Here is an 18,949-nt window from a genome sequence, read left to right on the forward strand (position 1 = left end):
ATACTGCATCCCTGAGAAGAAAGTGGTGGAAAGGCTGAAATGGAGACACCGGCCTGCTAACATAACAGAATCGTGATGACGACGACGGAACAAGTGAAAGTATAACTGAAACGTACCAAGCGGATAGTACTTGAAACTAAAATGTCTTCCTATGCCTGTTGGCTCCTGAAAGTCACCTGTATTCATTCAATCCTAATACGGTGGAGGAAATAAAGTAAAGTGCAAGGGTGGCATATTTACGTACTATTCTGTCGCAACTTTGAGGAACATACACATATTAAAATTTTAATACGCAATGTAAACGCCCCAGAATATAATTAAATTACAATTCATTTGCTTCTTCACGAGTTTTTAGGCCATCCTTAGACAACTCAAGACCAAGCAGACAGCGCACACAACATTAACGATAGTTTGTGTTTGTACAAAGCTTGGTGTCCTAAAGATGTATGACTTTTAACGACTATAAAACTATACGGAAACAATCATTATGAAGTGCACAGAGATGCTATAAACATATAATTATCACACTGCTACATTTTACATAAAGATTGAAGGTACATAAGAATGTGCAATCCAAACCAAAACGCAAGTGTATACTGACACATACTGCTATGTTATACTGACAAAATAACTGGTAAATGTGATGGACGAGCAAATGGGGTAGTGGAAGACGGCAGGAGACGTGTCGAAATGTTATACTGTTTACGACTGGATTGGATTGTTTTGGAGAAGGGACCAAACAGCGAAGTCATGGGTCTCATCGGATTAGGGAAGGACAGGAAGGAAGTCGGCCGTGCCCTTTCAAAGGAACCATCCCGGCATTTTCCTGGAGCGATGTAGGGAAATCACGGAAAACCTAAATCAAGAAGGCCCGACGCGGGATTGAACTGCGTTTCTCCCGAATGCGAGTCCAGTGTGCTAACCACTGCGCCACCGCGCTCGGTGCTGTTTACGACAAGCGCATTATCTTATGATCAGGAAAATGTTAAAAATGTTCAAATGTGTGTGAAATCTTATGCGACCTAACTGCTAAGGTCATTAGTCCCTAAGCTTACACACTACTTAACCTAAATTATCCTAAGGATAAACACACGCACCCATGCCCGAGGGAGGACTCGAACCTCCGCCGGGACCAGCTGCACAGTCCACGAATGCAGCGCTTTAGAGGGAATTGTCAATTGGCTGCTGCTACAGCTGCAAAGATCAATAAAAGATTGTATCTGATGACTGCGGATTAAGTCAGGATTAGGGAGTAATGATTATTGATAGCCACAATTTCAAGTAATGTGAGTTTTTTGCCTTTATTTTCTCTATGGAGACCACAACATTTGATATCGTAAGAAAGAGATTCGCTCACAGCACGTTCAGTGGAATTTTTCATTTCCGGCCTCCCACTTCTTTCATGTTCAATCAGCCTACTAGTTGCAGCCCTGCCTGATTGATCTACATATAATTTGCTACACAAATCCAGAAAATCCTATAAATTTCACTCTATTCTAAAGGGGGGTATTATTTTTACTGTTGAACGGAATATGGGTAAGTCTGCACCTAGTGTAGAAAGATGGTGTATATTTCCTGGATTTTAGTTTGCTAGCAAATAACTATGATGTCCAATCTAGGTACAGTGTTTGAGCCTTGTTTATCGTCTATTTGATTTAGTGTCTTCTGCGGAGAATACCGGATTGCTGTTGTCCTCTGTCTCTCTTTTCTAGTACGTTACCAATAAAGCGTAGACCTATTATAATTGCTCTAAGCAATTTCTTCAATTACATTTAATTTGCCGGGTGATTAAAAAGCCTGTATAAATTTGAAAACTGAATAAATCGCGGAATAATGTAGGTAGAGAGGTACAAATTGACACACATGCTTGCAATGACATGGGGTTTTATTAGAACCAAAAAAATACAAACGTTCAAAAAATGTCCCACAGACGGCGCTTCATCTGATCAGAATAGCAATAATTAGCATAACAAAGTAAGGCAAAGTAAATATGATGTTCTTTACAGGAAATGCTCAATATGTCCAACATCATTCCTCAACAATAGCTGTAGTCGAGGAATAATGCTGTGAACAGCACTGTGAAGCATATTCGGAGTTATGGTGAGGCATTGGCGTCGGATGTTGTCTTTCAGCATCCCTAGAGATGTCGGTCGATCACGATACACTTGCGACTTCAGGTAACCCCAAAGCCAATAATCGCACGGAGTGAGGTCTGGGGACCTGGGAAGCCAAGCATGACGAAAGTGGTGGGTGAGCACACGATCATCACCAAACGACGCGTGCAAGAGGCAAGAGATCTTTCAGGCGTCTAGCAATATGGGGTGTTTTTTTTTTTGTTGTAATAATATCCTATATCATTCGCAGCACTGTGTGTCAACTTTTACCTCTCTATCTACATTATTCCGTGGTTTATTAAGTTTTCAAATTTATACTGACTTTTTGATCACCCGTTATTTTCAAAGTAATCCTTTGATTATTAGTGAAAAACTTTTGCATTTTTCGAAACGGACAGTACGCTGCAGAGCCACTCTTTACTACAACTCCAAGAAACTGCTTCAAGATAATTTTACACTGTCCAGTCACATTAACGTGACCACCTTGCAAAAACCTGAATTGTCCCATTTTGCGGTGCTGACTGCTGCTAGGTGTGCAGGAAGACAGCCACTGACGTTCTGAAAAGTATCAGCAGGGATGCGGAGCGTTGGCGACTCGATTGCTGAGACCAGCAGCGCTAGGGTTCTCGACTGAGGATCTGTGGCACGAACAGCCGATTGTGGTGATCCACAGATTCTTGACTAGGTATAAATACGGGGAGTGTGGTGGTCAGGTCAGTACACCAAACTCAACCTGGTGCTCTTAGAAACACGCCTGCACACTGCGAGGCGTGTTATACGTTACATTGTCCTGCTGGTAGATGCCATCGTGGTGAGGAAAATAAACTGCATTTAGGGACGTCCATGGTCCGCAAGGAAAGATGCATCCTTCTGTTGATCCAATGTGCCTTCGAAAATAATGACATCACCCTGTCGATGGCGCGGAAACATTCCTCAGAGCCTGCCACTGTGGCCGAGCAGTTCTAGGCGCTTCAGTCCGGAACCGCGCTGCACCTACAGTTGCAGGTTCGAATCCTGCCTCGGGCATGGAAGTGTGTGATGTCCGTAGGTTAGTTAGGTTTAAGTAGTTGTATGTGTAGGCGACTGATGAACTCAGATGATAAGTCCCATAGTGCTCAGAGCCATTTGAACCGTTCCTCAGACCATAATGCTCCCTCCTCCGACTCGGATGCTTCCGACAATTGTTGTAGGGTTCTCTTTCAGACGTTGCACCCCGATGGAGGAGAAAATGTGATTCTTCTGAAAAAAAATTAAAATAGGAGCTGTTGCCACTCAGTGGACGACCATTTCCGGTACTGGCGTTCAAATTCCTGTCTTCGTCGACGATGAACGGCAGTCAGGATGGGTGCAAGAACTGGGCGCCATCTGCAGAGGCCCATACGTTGTAACGTTCTCTGAGGGGTACATTTCTCAACAGCTGCACGTCTATTAACTTTTATACATCTCGGCAGCAGTCTTTCACCGCTGTTATCTATTTCCTATGATGCACCAACGTTGCGTCGACGCCAGTGCCACTTTGCCGTTTACGGCATACTTTCACCATAGCGAGCCGTGAACAGTTTACAAACTCAACTGTTTCGGAAATGCTTCCAACTTTAGCCCTGAGACCAATGATTATGCCCTTTGTGACGTCAGATTAATCGCTCAATTTCCGTACTACAACGACGGCTGCAATGCTTTCCGCATCCCCCTACCCCCACCCCCACCCCCTCAGACACATCATATGTACCTTCCTCTGCTGGTGCTGCCAACCTTACACAAAAAAAAACTATGCAACACTATGAAGTCGTATATGCAACCAAATAGTTTACGAAAACTGCTTATTCATTCGTGACGTTTGTCACTTATATCATTTTATGTCTTCTACAAATGTTGTACCTTGTTTCATAACTACTGTTTGTACTTTACCTACATGACTTTAAGTGACTTTTTACGTAAATGATGATAAATAATTAACGTAAATTATGAAGCTCCTGCTAAAATTCCTCGTTTTCATTTTATAATTTGCGTTGTATCCTATAAATTTTCAGCACGTATACTAATTATTAAAATTTCAGATTCAACGCCAGAACTGTTACCAGAAACCGAATCACCAGTTGTATCGTCACTGACACTGGCGCCAGTACCGGACAATGTGCAAGAAATTCCGCCATCATCTGTCACAAAACCGCCGCCACCAAAGCCGGTAACACCATATCCGCATGGTCTTCTTGAAGCAGCTATTGCTGGAGTCCTCAAACTGCTGTTAAAACAACGAGGTATGTATAGAAACCATTTCATCAAACGAAGCAAATAGCACAGAAACTAGATTTTCGCAACAGTTGTTCATATTTGCGTGATGACAACTGTTGTGACGTAACACGACTGTTACGCCACACTGAAGTAGCCGAAAGAAAGGCACGCGTACACACACGCCGACGGGCGTGAATTCTGGAACAGGATAACTATTGAATGGTATCAAGAAAAGTACGTAGCTGCTTTATACTTAACTTTATTAGTTGATGACTACAGCGTTCTTCATGAGACATTTGTACTATAACTCTCTAACTATGTAAGGCTAATGGCGCCTTGCTAGGTCGTAGCCATGGACTTAGCAGAAGGCTATTCTAACTGGCTCTCGGTAAATGAAAGGAAGGCTTCGTCCGTATTGTCGCTAGCAATGTCGTCGTACAACTGGGGCGAGTGCTATATCGTATCTCGAGACCTGCCTTGTGGTGGCGCTAGGTCTGCGATCACACAGTGGCGACACGCGGGTCCGACATGTACTAAATGGACCGCGGCCGATTTAAGCTACCACCTAGCAAGTGTGGTGTCTGGCGGTGACACCACAACAACAACATTTCTCATATTGTTCATTCTATCACAGTATATCTGACATTCAACAAATTCCTACCCACTAGCCAACTAAGCAAGCCCTTTACCTATTTTCTAATAACAGAAAACGACATTGAAAGTGAATTATTGGAAACTTTTTTTATTTGCTGGATGTATTCTAATCTCTGTCTTCCTCTACAGTTTTGGCCCTCTACATCTCCCACTAGTACCGTGTAAGTCATTCCTCCATGTCTTAACAGATGTTCTATCATCCTGTCTCTTCTCCTAACCATTGTTTTCCACATATTCCTTTCCTCTCCGATTCTGCGCAGACCCTTATCTTTCCTTACCTTATCAGTCCACCTAATTTTCAACATTCGTCTGTAAAACCACATCTCAAATGCTTCGATTCTCTTTTTTTTCGGTTTTCCCGCAGAACATGTTACACTACCTTACAACACTGTACTCCAGACATATGTTCTCAGAATGTTCTTCCTCAACTTAAGGTCTATGTTTGATACTAGTATACTTCTCGCTCCGTCGGTCAAGGTTATATTACTGCCTAGGTAGCTGAATTCCTTAACTTCCTCTACTTCGTGACCATCAATCTTGATAAGTTTTTCGCTGTTCTCATTTCTGCTACTTCTCATTACCTTCGTCTTTCTTCGTTTCACTCTCAATCCATTCTGTGTACTCATTACACCGTTCATTCTGCTCAGCAGATCATGTAAATCTTCTTCACTTTCACTCAAGTTAGTAACGTCATCAGGGAATCGTAACATTGATATCCTTTCACTTTGAATTTTAATCCCGCTCCTTACGCTTTCTTTTATTTCCATCATTACTTCCTCGATGTACAGCTGAACATTGTCGAACGCTTTTTCCAGGTCGACAAATTCTATGAACGTGTCTTGATTTTGCTTTAATCTTGCTTCCATTATTAGTCACAACGTCCGAATTGACTTTCTCGTGCCCTTTTTTTACCTAAAGGCAAACTGATCGTCATCTAGCGCATATTCAATTTTTTTGTTCTTCTTTATATTATTATTGTAAGCAACTTGGATGTAATAATTGTGAGGTTGTTCAAGTGGTATTTCTCGCACTTGTCAGCTCTTGCTGTCTTCGGAATTGTGTGGATGACGATTTTCAGAAAGTCAGATGGTACGTCGCCAGACTCATACATTCTACACACCAACATGAAAAGTCGTTAGGTTTCCACTTCCCTACTGATTTCAGAAATTATGATGGGATGTTATCTGTCCCTTTCGCCTTATTTGACATTAAGTCCTTCTAAGCTCTTTTAAATTCTGATTCTAATTCTGGATCTCCTATCCCTTCTAAATCCACTACTGTTTCCTCTTATATAATATCATACAAATATTCCCTCTCATAGAGGCTTTCAATATATTATTTCCTCCTTCCCGCTCTCTCCTCTGCATTTAGCGCTGGGATTCCAACATCACTCTTAATGTTACAACCCTAGCTTTTAATGTCACCGCAGGCTGTTTTGACTGTGCGGTATGCTTTAGTCTGTCTTGATGACAATCATTTCCTTTTCGATTTCTTCACATTTTTCATACAGCCATGTAGTCTCAGCTTCCCTGCACTATTTATTTCATTCCTAAGCGACTTGAATTTCTGTATTCCTAAGTTTGCCGTAACATTTTTATATTTGCTCCTTTGATCGATCAACTGAAATATTTCTTCTGCTACCCATGGTTTCTTCGCATTTACCTTCTTTCTACCTATTTGTTTCTTTGCAACTTCGGTGATGGCCCTTTTTAGAGATGTCTATTCCTGTTCAACTGTACTGCCTACTGAGTTATTCCATATTGCTGTATCTGTAGCCTTAGAGAACTTCAAGCGTATCTCGTCATTCCCTAGTACTTCCATATCGCACTTCTTTACATATTGATTCTTCCTGACGAATGTCTGAAACCTCGTCCTATTCTTATTTACTATTACATTGTGATCTGAGTCAATACCTGCTCCAGGGTACGGCTTACAATTCAATATCTGATTTCGGAATCTCTGTCAGACCATGATGTAATCTAACTGAAATCTTCCCGTATAAACAGGCCAACAGGCGTTATCGGCGTTTTCCAAGTATTTCTCCTCCTCTTGTGATTCTTGAACAGAGTATTCACTATTACCAGCTGAAAATTATTATTATTATGTGGTATTCTGCCTAGTGGCAGGTCCATGCCTTCGTACGGAAAATTTCTGATTCCACTGTTCCCTGTCTTCAGCCTTTCCTTCAGTCTGTTGTATCTCCTTCCATCTTTCATGTCGTCCACATGTAGAATTCTTCTTCATCCTCGTCCTGCGTTTCCTCTGAGTTTCCCTTCGATGACATCATGTATGAGTCCCTCGTGTCTAAGTAGATATCCAATCCAGTTGGCCTTTCTCTGAAGAATTGTACGCAGAATACTTCTCTCCTACTCTTCGCAGTACATCGTCATTTTTTATGCGATCTGTCCACTTGGTCTTTCCCATTCTCCTCCAGCACCACATTTCAAAGCTCTCTAAGTTTTTTTTCTCCTTCTTTCTCATGGTCCATGTCTCTGCTCCATACAGTGCAATGCTCAAAATATCAGTTTTTTCCTCAATGCCAAACTCAACTTGCTGGTCAGCAGAGCTCTCTTCTTGTTGAAAGCAGCTTTGGCCACGGCGATTCTTGCTCGAATTTCGTTGGTGCAGTGGGCATCCTTTGTGATAAAACTTCCCAGGTACTTGAACTGATTCACATTTTCCAGTTCCTGATTGTCAACAGTTATCTTTAAGTTTTGATATGCGCACCACTTTTGATTTTTCAATGTTGGTTTCCATGCCGTATTTTCTTCCCGTTTCCACCAAATTGTTCATCATGTGTTGCAGCTGTCTCTGATCTTTGGCAAGCACTACCAGGTCGTCTGCATACTTGATTACTTTGAAGCTTCCGCATCCTTTCAGCGCTTCTGTCGCCAGCATTTCTCCATACAGGTTGAAGAGACTTGGGCAGCAGACAGCATCCTTGTCTCACTCCCCCTTCCTATTTCCACACTGTTCGTGTCTCCATAGTTCAGTCGTACCTTTACCCTTTGTCCCAGGTACAAATTCCTGATAAGTCTCCGATGTTTCCAGTTGATTCCTATTTCCTTAAGGATGTTCATCAATATATTCCAATTGACTCTGTCGAAGGCCTTCTGCCAGTCTATAAAACAAGCGCAAACTCCTTCGTTAACGGCCAAAACTCTCTCTGACAATATCCTCATTTATGCAGTTTGTTACGGAACTCAACTTGCTTTTCTCTTCCCTCATCCACGACCTAAGTCCATATCCTCCTGCAACCTTTCCTTCTCCTCCTTCTCCTACAACTACATTCCAGTCTCCAAAGACTATTAGATTTTTAATTCCCTTACGTACAATATTACTCTTTCAAAATCCTCGTATACTTTCTCTATCTCTTCATCTTCTGCTTGCGACATCGGCACGTATACCTAAACTATCTTTGTTGGTGATGGTCTGCTGTCGATTCTGATCAGAACAACCATGTTACATAACCGTAGACAGTAACACACTCTCTGGCCTGCCTTCATATTCATAAAGAATCCTACTTACTTTACACCATTTTCTGCTACTGTTGATATTACCCTATTCTCATCTGACCAGAAATCCTTGTCTTCTTTCCATTTCACTTCACTGACCCATACTATATCTAGGTGGAGCCTTTGCATATCCCATTTTAGATTTTTTAGCTTCCCTACCACGTTGAAGCATCTGACATTCCACGCCCCGTCTCGTAGAACGTTACCGTTCCATTGATTATTGAATCTTTTTCTCATGGTTATCCCCCCCCCCCCCCCCCCCTTGGCAGTCTCCACGGAGAATGGAATGGCGGACTATTCCGAAAGCTTTTGCCATGGAGAGTTCATCATGGTACTTCAGTTACAGGCCACATGTCCTGTGGATACACGTTACTTGTCTCTAATGCCGTGGTTTCCATTGCCTTCTGCATCCTCATGCCGTTGATCACTACTTTCCCTAGGACAAGAGAGTGCCCAGATCATCCGTGCGCTCCTCCGCCTTCTTAGACAAAGCCGTTGGCAGAACGAGCGTGACTTCTTATGCCGGAAGTCTTCGGCAGCCAATGCTGGCTGGATTCAAACCCGGGACCGAGGACGTTTTGCTTATTAAATCAAAGACGCTATCTCTTGACCATGGGTAGGTGGCGGAAACATGTTCAGAAAAGTTTTATTTCCAGGTTATAAAACAGTTATAACCTTCGTACACCTTCTTAATAAGTAGTCAGCACGACTGTAAATTATTATTTCTTGTTTGGATGTACAATACAGTTGTGTTTCTGTTGTAGAGGTTTAGTTTCAATTTTAAAAATGTATCAGTAACTAAAACATCATAAAAATGTTTGAGTAGCTAAAACCCATCAGATTGTCTCAGAAGGAATTGCTCTTGAACGCTGTCCAACTGGGAGTTTCTCTGGACTGTACGCTTCTATATGACACACACTGTCTAAATATGAATCAGAAAGCGTCTGTCATAATCAACACAGGGCGGAAATATACAGGTACCAAAGGCGGAGCGCATCCATGCCCTTTGAACTACAGCGCGCGAGTGACGTGTTACTCCATTGCTGAATGTTCATGTTCGTCATGGTACAAATCCAGCCACGCCAGCAACATAGATGTGACATTTAACGAGACCTTTCGCAATATCACTGGTTGTTTAAGACTTACACACCTAAAGAAACTCAAGTGTCTTTCTAGCATAGCCCAATAGTTGTACGCGTGACAGCTGCTAGATGCAGGGAAAAATAAGGACATGATTATTTTTTATTCTTTTATTATTGTGTTCCATGAGCTTGGCGTCCAGCTGAGCCGGATAATCTATAACCCTCAATTTAGTAATTAGATGTAGAACGTTCATGACATCTTCATTTCCATGTCACTATGAAGTCCGGCCCTGGTAGCTGAGTGGTCAGCGCGACGGAGTGTCATACCTAACGGCCCGGGTTCGATTCCCGGCTGGTTTGCGGATTTTCTCCGCTCAGGGACTGGGCGCTGTGTTATCATCATCATTTTATAATCATCGACACGAAAGTTGCCGAAGTGGCGTCAACTCGAAAGCCTTCCACCAGGCGAACGGTCTGCCCGAAGGGAGGCCCTAACCACACGGCATTTCCATGTCAATGTGAAGAATGTGAGGGAAAATGTCACTCAAATCAAGTCTGTTTAAAGGTACTGTAATTTTGGTAGAGAGGAACTGTTCATTCATGTTAGTCATAAATGGTTCAAATGGCTCTGAGCACTATGGGACTCAACTGCTGTGGTCATAAGTCCCCTAGAACTTAGAACTACTTAAACCTAACTAACCTAAGGACAGCACGCAACACCCAGCCATCACGAGGCAGAGAAAATCCCTGACCCCGCCGGGAATCGAACCCGGGAACCCGGGCGTGGGAAGCGAGAACGCTACCGCACGACCACGAGATGCGGGCGTTAGTCATAATTTTGAACTGAATCGATTCGTACTTGTTATAAGGATCCATTATAAGGATAAACTTTAGTCTGTTGGTCCTGCTTAACCATTCAGTCCAGTGAATATTTTCATATTTAATTGAGATGATGATGGCGACAGGATATGAGACTGGAGCCATAAACGATTTTTCACCTTTTATAAAGCCTCATGCGTGGTATCACTACCGACGGCCTGGTTAACATGCAAGGTGACTGTTATTGAACTATATGAAAAAAACGTAAAGTAGTTGCAAACTACGGCGTGCACACATTTTATTCAACATATAAACGTCCCTACATATATTCGGATTTAGGTTATGAATATTCGAAATGCCTGCCGTCATTGGCGACGATGTGGCACAGACGAATAGCGAAATTCTGCATGGCCCACTAAAGTGTCGGAACATGGATGCTATCGATGACCTCCTGAACGGCTGCTTTCATTTCATCGATGGTTTTGGGTTTATTGCTGTACACCTTGTCTCTAATACAGCCCCACAGAAAGGAGTCGCATTCAGATCTGAAGCATATGTCGGCTAATAGCGGCCCATACCAATGGTCTCTTGGTACCACAGAGACAGAATGAGATCCCCAAAGTGCTCCTCCGGGACATCAACACTTTCCTGCTTCGAAGGGATCGAGTCAGTCTTGCATGAACCACATATTGCCGAAGTCAGGCTCACTTTGGATAATGTGGATCAAATCATCTTGGAAATCCTCCACGTACCGTTCGGTAGTCACCGTACCATCAAGGAATATGGCACCGATTATTGCGTGTCTGCACAATGCACACCACACTGTCACCTGTTGAGGGTGAAGAGACCTCTCGATTGCGAAATGAGCATTCTCAGTCCCTCAGATGGCACAATTTTGATTTCTGACGAACCCATCCAAATAAAAGCGGGTTTCGTCGCTAAGCGAAACCGTGCAGAGGGTACTAGTTCCCATCACGCCCCGCGGCCAACCGAGAAGTTTGAACGTTCTAATGCAACCCTTTCAGGAGTTATGATGATTTTAATTCATTTTCACACATCAAAAAAAATTTGGCAACACCTAGGTTCCGAGAGTTCCGGAACCTCAAAAGAAAATGGAATAGAGATCAACATAAACAATATTCCTTCCCTTTTCATTCCTCATGAAAACCACACTTTGCATGTTTTACCACCATACAACGAGACCTTTAGAGGTGGGGTCCAGATTGCTGTACACACCGGTTCCTCTAAAACACAATAGCACGTCTTGCATTGATGCAGGCCTTATTTGTCGTGGTATACTATCCACAAGTTCATCAAGGCATTGTTGGTCCAGATTGTCCCACTCCTCAACGGCGATTCGGAATAGATCCCTCAGAGTGGTTGGTGGGGCACGTCGTCCATAAAAGCCCTTTTCAATCTATTCTAGGGATGTTCGGTAGGGTTCATGTATGAAGAACATTCTAGCCACTCTATTCGAGCGATGTCGTTATTCTGAACGAAGTCATTCACTAGGTGCGAACGATGGGGGCGCGAATTGTGCTCCATGAAGACGAAAAGTCTCGCCAGTATGCTGCTGACATGTTTGCATTGTCGGTCGGAGGATGGCATTCACGTATCGTACAGCTGTTACGGTGCCTTCCATGGCCACCAGCGGCGTACGTCAGCCCCACATAATGCCACCCCAAAACAGCAGAGAACCTCCACATTTGCTGCACTAGCTGGACAGTGTGTCTAAGGCTTTCAGCCTAACCGGTTTGCCTCCATACACGTCTCCGACGATTTTATTGTTCAAAATGCTTCAAATGGCTCTAAGCACTATGGGACTTAGCATCTGAGGTCATCAGTCCCCTAGACATAGAACTACTTAAACCTAAATAACCTAGGACATCACACACATCCATGCCCCAGGGCAGGATTCGAACCTGCGACCGTAGCAACAGCGCGGTTCCGGATTGAAGCACCGTGATTGTCTGAATGAAGGCATATGCGGCACTCTGACACTGTGTCAATCTTATTTCGCCTTAACAGTCTCCCTATTTTTGACGACACGTTGCCAGCAAACGGCAGAAAGGCCACAGCTTGCTTCTATTCTTGGGGCTGTTCTTCATCTCGGTTATTGCTCTACTTCTGTTGTCTGAAGGCCCTTTGGATTTGGCGGTTGCCATACTCATTTTTGCGGAACACGGTCTCCAGGTGTTTGAGTTCCGTTGGAAAGTTCTGTTCATCAGAGATCGAGTGTGCTCTATGTACCAAGGCGTAGAGCATTCCATTAAGCTGCGCCGGATGGTGGCAGCTGGAGGCATGTAGGTACAGGTCAGTGTGTGTGGGCTTGCGGTACACACTGTCAACCAGTGAGCCATCAGACCTACGTTCCACTAGGACATCAAGAAAGGGTAGTTTTCCATCTTTCTCAGTCTCCATGGTGAACCGAATGTTACTGTGGACCAAAGTTAGATGTTGTAGAAAAATCTGTATCTGTTCCTGTCCATGTGACCAGATGACAAACGTGTCGTCCACGTAGTGAAAGAAGCATACAGGTTTCAGTTCGGCGGCTTCCAGTGCTTCCTTTTCGAAACTCTCCAGGTCCAGGTTGGCCACCACTGGGGAAAGCGGCCTCCCCATGGCTACTCCGTCGGTCTGCTCGTATATTGACTATTGAAGACAAAGTACGTAGATGTTAGTACGTGCCTAAACAGTTGTGTCAGTTCAGGCCCGAATTTCTCACTGATTAAGTGGAGAGAATCTTCGAGCGGGACACGTGCGAATAATGAGACGACATGGAAGCTGACCGTGATGTCGGATTCTTGTATTGTCATCTCCAGGCGGCCAATGAAGTCCATCGAGTTCCGGTTATGGTGCGCACATTTCCCCACATAAGGTCTTAGCATGCCCGCTAAGTGCTGCGCCAAAAGATACGTCGGTGCCCCTATGTTGCTGAGTATGGGTCGCATCCCTTCTTTGTGCGTTTTTGGGAGACCATATATCCTCGGAGCTACCGCCGAGCGTTGGTGAAGTCTTTTGATGTCCTTGTCCTCGAGCATGCCATTTTCCAGCTAGGTGGCGGTGCTTTGTTGTATCTTCCTGGTCGAGTCTATGTTGATTTTCCGATATGCTGGATCGTCTAGCAATTGCAGCATCTTCTGTTCGTAGTCGCGTCTCTCAAGGATGACTGTGGCATTTCCTTTGTCGGCAGGTAGAACGACTATCTCCTTATTGTCTCTGAGGGCTCGCAGTGCTGCTCTTTCTGCTCCCGAGATGTTGCTTCTGGTCGGTGTTGGCCTTGAAACAATCTTGGAAGTTTCGCTTCTGATTTCTTCTGCTTCGTCAGCTGGTAAGCAACGGACTGCCTGTTCTACTGAAAAGATTATTTCATTGAACGGCAGAGATGCAGGTATATGTGCGAAAGTGAGTCCTTTTTCAAGTACAGCTGTAGCTGTGTCGTCGACTGGTTTACCCGTGAGGTTAACCACGGCCCGCCTAGTGGGCACTATCTCATTTTTCGGCTTGCCAGGTAGTCGTGCAAACTTGGTGATCTGCTTTTCCGTGGATTTCCGGTGGGTCCAGTCTGCCTGGGCCCTAGTTACACAGTTCACCCATTCCCAGGAGTGATCTTCTTGGAGTACGGAGGATAATCGTAGGTGAAGAAGCAGCAGCTCCTTGGCGTTCTTGTCGAGTTGTAACGGGTGTAGCGAATCCTCTCCCTGACCAGGGCCAGACTGGCTCGTCGCTTAATACGATTCGCTGCAGGCGTGCATATGTGATGCATCATTTTGGCGAAAGTTGGTATGATGTTTTTATCCCTACACCTTAGTGAAAAGGCGAGAGAACTCAGCAGACGTCCTTTCTGGTTCCGAAGCTTTTCCAGTTTCTTCACCAGTTGGTATATATCCTCCCCGCAGAGGTTGGTAATATGTGATTTGAGGCTTTCCCGGCGAATGTCCTGTATCCAAGGTTCTCGGGTGTCCAGCCGGATCCGACGATCGGATTCGACGATCGGATCCGGCTCGACATCCGAGAACCTTGGATACAGCACATTCGCCGGGAAAGCCTCAGATCACATATCATGAAAATTCGTGTTGTAGTTTTGGAGATTAGCGTGTTCAACCTGTAATACAGACAGGTTGCATTTCGATAAAATTTTAAATCGCTATACTTTTTTTCCGTCATCCATTTTGATGAAATAAATGGTAGGCCTATGTGTGGCCCAAAGCTTAGCCCTAGGTACCTGTGAAAATTCGGCTTGTAGTTCCGGAGACCAGCGTGTTCAAAGAGGCTAACAGAGACGATGGTCTTAGATAAAAAGTTATACCACGTTATCTTTTCCTTTTCTGGATCAGAATTTGACGAATTAAACCTTATACGTTGCCCAGAGCTACTCTCAAATTACCCTTGGAAACCCGACGAAAATTTGTCTAGTAGTATGTGAGATTAGCATATTGAGACAGACAAAAAAACATACGACGATTTAGAGAGTAAATATATACAAGCAACAAGAAGAAAACCCCCTGTGCTGATTCTGAAGATTTCTATATCTATCAAACAGGCAAAACCATCAAAACCAAATGCAAGGGACAAACAGGATTGGAAAAGCGCTAGAGATAAATTCACTTCTACATCCATCTTAATCACTTAAGGATGCATTGCTCCTAATGTTGAAAATAATGTCACGATTTAGCTTAATATAGAGAAAGGTATCCCTATGGTCGTCCTGAAAGAGAGATAAATTTATAACTTGAGCTCCACTACAGGAACAAATATCTTAATGAAGAGAAGACTTAAAAAACATTGGTTTTCTTCATGTTCTTCAAAATGTTTGGATATGTTGCAATGTAAATGAATCTATAGCCGTCATTCATCGTTACACAGTATTTGTACCTCACGTAATGTGAAAAATAGGCCTCCCTTAGTACTTCATATCATGGAAACATCTTATTTGCGTACAGAGAAGCGCTTGCAGTTTCCAAGTCCGACACTGCTTTGCCTAAGGTTCTTGTAGCGTCGTCTACTCTCTTTACTTTTCCATATTACTGGTCTTACGATACTTTCTTTTATGTGGTTGAGTAAAATTTTTAGAAGCTATATACTTTTGTATTTTTTTTCGTTTTTAAAGCATTGTATTTATTTACTTGACCGTGTCCACCTTACCAGGTCTCTAAAGGCGACGCGTGGGATTAGCCGAGCGGTCTCAGGCGCTGCAGTCATGGACTGTGCGGCTGGTCCCGGAGGAGGTTCGAGTCCTCCCTCGGGCGTGGGTGTGTTTGTTTGTACTTAGAATAATTTAGGTTAAGTAGTGTGTAAGTTTACAGACTGATGACCTTAGCAGTTAAGTCCCATAAGATTTCACACACATTTTTTTTTCTCTAAAGGCCTTCCCCATTACCTAACCATCTCCTGAGATGGCAGCGCCTCTTCTCTTGTCTTCATAGTTTCCCATATATACGAGAACAGTTTGCAGACACGTGGATGATGAAATATGGAACGTTGGGTCTGCCCGTGAGACGTGCTCAGATAGCCAAATGCAAAGGCGACGTAGCGCACTAGGCGGGAAATCCAGATTCTAGTCCCGGTCCGGCACAAATTTTCGTTTTCGCCATTCCATTATACAGTTGATGGTTGTCTTTACCTGCAAATGCGAATACATTTTCTGTACTTCATGCCTGAGATTTCATCTTGGCCAACATCGCCTACAGTTCATCCCCATTCTCAGTCAACACTGCCATATCGTCAGCAAATCTGAAGATTTCTAGACTCTTACCTTGAATTGTAATTCCTCCTATAGCTCCATAACTGCTTCTAACGCCCTCTCAGTGTATCCTTGGAACAAGACATGAGAGACGAAGATAGTCTGTCGTACCCCCTCCTTAATAGTAGCTTCATGTTCATGTTCTCCATATCATATCTCAGCCACTTCTTTTTGATACAGTTTCTGCTCTAAGCTACTGTCCATTTACTTTGTGGAACTCTGAAAATCTCAAAAATCTGTCGACCGCCAACCCTGTCAAATGCTTTTTCTATGTCTACCGAAGCAATATACGTGTCTTGAGCTTTCCTTAGCTTTATCTCAAAAATTCATCGTAAGCCGAGTACTGTTTATCACTGGGTGCTCCTCCTACGAAGCCAAATTGCTCGTCCATGATCACTGCATCTGTCCTGCCTTCGATCCGCCATAAAGTGACACAGGTGAAGGTCTTGTACGAATGTGTTACCAAACTGAGGCTCCTGTATTGTTCACGTCTTTCTGCAGACGCTTTGATTGGCAATGCCACTGTAGCACAATTTTAATGCCTGTTTGGAGCTCCCAGGTTACTTCTGTAACTACTATGGAGTGGAACAGTTCTTCATGTAGCTGTATTCGAGTGGCTTTGATGAGTGCTGCTGGATTCGCAGTGCTTTTATTGACTACCAGTTCTCTATACACATTCTACAAGCGTCTGTGAATACCTGCGATGCTCTGGTTTTCCTCCAAAAGAACCATGTTGACATTTCTCTGCAACCAGGAGTATTCAAAGTTTTCATATACTTTATTATCCTTTAGTCACCTTCCGCTCTACTCCAACATCATAATCACATGGTATTTATGCATAAATGATAACAGCTGCTAGCAGGATCGTTATTCCATTTAAATGACGTCCTAGGACCTGATAAGAAACGCACTGTACTAGTATCAGTTTTCATCAACCAAAAGATAAAATTCTTAGGAAGCCGTTTTCTCATACAGAGCCTACAATCAATTAACGCATCCCCAGTGTCTAGCTAAATATGATGTACCAAGTAAGCAATAATATCTACCATCCGATGATCAGAAGGCTGTGTACTATGACTATTTTGAGTCGCTAGGTGGCTGGTTAGGGGGTATTACAGTGGCGAATTTACAAACTGTATGTACTTAAACTGTAGTTGATTATCAAAAGCAATAGCGCAATCACCTTCTTGCGTGCTCGAGTGATCGGGGGTCAACCAGTAACGGGACGTAGACACACACGCAGGGCAACAACTGGGCACCAAAGATGTCGCGAGCACACGGCATAATCGCCTCCCGCAGCTGTTAATTTGGAAACGATGGGGCAAGCTGCCGCAATATATGAGTAGACACCCCCCAGTTTACGACCTTCACTAAGCTGATACGACCTTGGTTAATTTGTCACTGGTAGGTTCTGGGCTAGGAAGCTCATTGGGCAAGTGATTTGGACCATTTTGTAGACTCCCACAAACCATGGAAAAATAAGTGACCATCTGTCCCTCTTTTCTTTTCGTCCAAAAGTTCTTCAAGTAGACTCAGTCCCCCGCGCCATAGCGAGGTCGGATGCCTACCCTTGTTTTAACAGGCAACCTTCCGGTGGAGTGCAGGCCTGATGATATTTCTTGCATATTCCCAGATCACCTTGAAGACCTTAGAATCGTTGTCTTTATAAAGGAGGTCATTGATCGACCACAGACTGGAAAGTGGTGACTTCAAATAGAATGCGTACAAAGCGTTGTAGAGAGCGTTCAGAAGAGATTCACCACAGCCCCGTTGAAAACAAATTAAGCTGCCCAGTTCGTGAGTCCCACACTGTCTGCAACTTCCCGTGCTAAATGGTCAAGGATGACTTAGGACTGCGGTTCACACACCTCAAAGAAGCGTAATGGGTGGAAACAAGTGATGATTAAGTGAAAAATAGCGCAGTTAGAGCAAATTCCTTTAAATTCACAGGACGCATTAGATGCCGTACAGACGCTAACTGAAAGTTTCTGGGTTCCAAAGATACAGATAATGACCTGGAGATGTGACTGATAGTCCTCCTCTCTCCTATCTTCTCTTGGAGGAGGGTAGCCAAAACACCTGATTAGCAAACATCAATCTTCGAGATAAACTCTCTGTCGACATCTGGTACAGCTAGGATGGGCGGACTTAAGTTAAATCTCACCTTGCCAACAATCGGTAATTGCCTCCCATTCAGAGTGTAATATACTAAACTCAGTTTCTGAATATCACTTAACTCAACTAATAACAGAATGTTTAATGTACCATGGGCAGTTCGCCAGTGACACATTTCTATCAGAATCTAACAGCTCAAAAATTGGTTCATGATCCATGTTTACAGACATGAATGGTGAGTCAGTCTCTGCAATAGCCCTGATCTTTGGTTGACCATTGAGCAGCCCATATAGGGCCGCTGACTTCGCTTTTATATTCTAGGAATAAATGGTGCCAAAACATGATTCTCATCATTGAGGACAGAATTTCCAATCCCGAAAAACCAACCCATTAAATTCACAGAAGTCTTTGGACCAACTAAAAAATAATAGCCCCCACATGTTCTCTGGCCGCATCTCTTCGAATGAGCTACTGATTCAGTAAAGTCATGCCTCAAAGCTTTCATCACAATGTACACATCATCGACAAACAACACAAAAATTGCCTCAAGTCCCCTAACCTGAAAAAAATTATTCACTCGTTAGGTCATTGCGAATCAGACTAGACAACTCTAACAGCCTTCGTCAGAGCGCATTTAATGGATCAGCCACACCAAAAGCTTCAGGAAGTGTTCTA

At 43.6% G+C, this 18,949-nt stretch overlaps 1 protein-coding gene across 1 annotated transcript in view; it reads left to right on the plus strand.

Annotated features, from left to right (window-relative positions):
- The first annotated feature begins 4,026 nt into the window (after positions 1-4,026).
- LOC124623016 overlaps positions 4,027-18,949 on the plus strand; it is a 109,955-nt gene continuing 95,032 nt past the window's right edge. The window contains exons 1-2 of the mRNA XM_047148807.1: positions 4,027-4,048; positions 4,172-4,372. Coding sequence (XP_047004763.1) covers positions 4,027-4,048; positions 4,172-4,372 — 223 coding nt within the window. The remainder of the gene's footprint in view (positions 4,049-4,171; positions 4,373-18,949) is intronic.

The sequence above is a fragment of the Schistocerca americana genome, chromosome 7 (genome assembly GCF_021461395.2).
Source record: "Schistocerca americana isolate TAMUIC-IGC-003095 chromosome 7, iqSchAmer2.1, whole genome shotgun sequence".
NCBI lineage: Eukaryota > Metazoa > Arthropoda > Insecta > Orthoptera > Acrididae > Schistocerca > Schistocerca americana.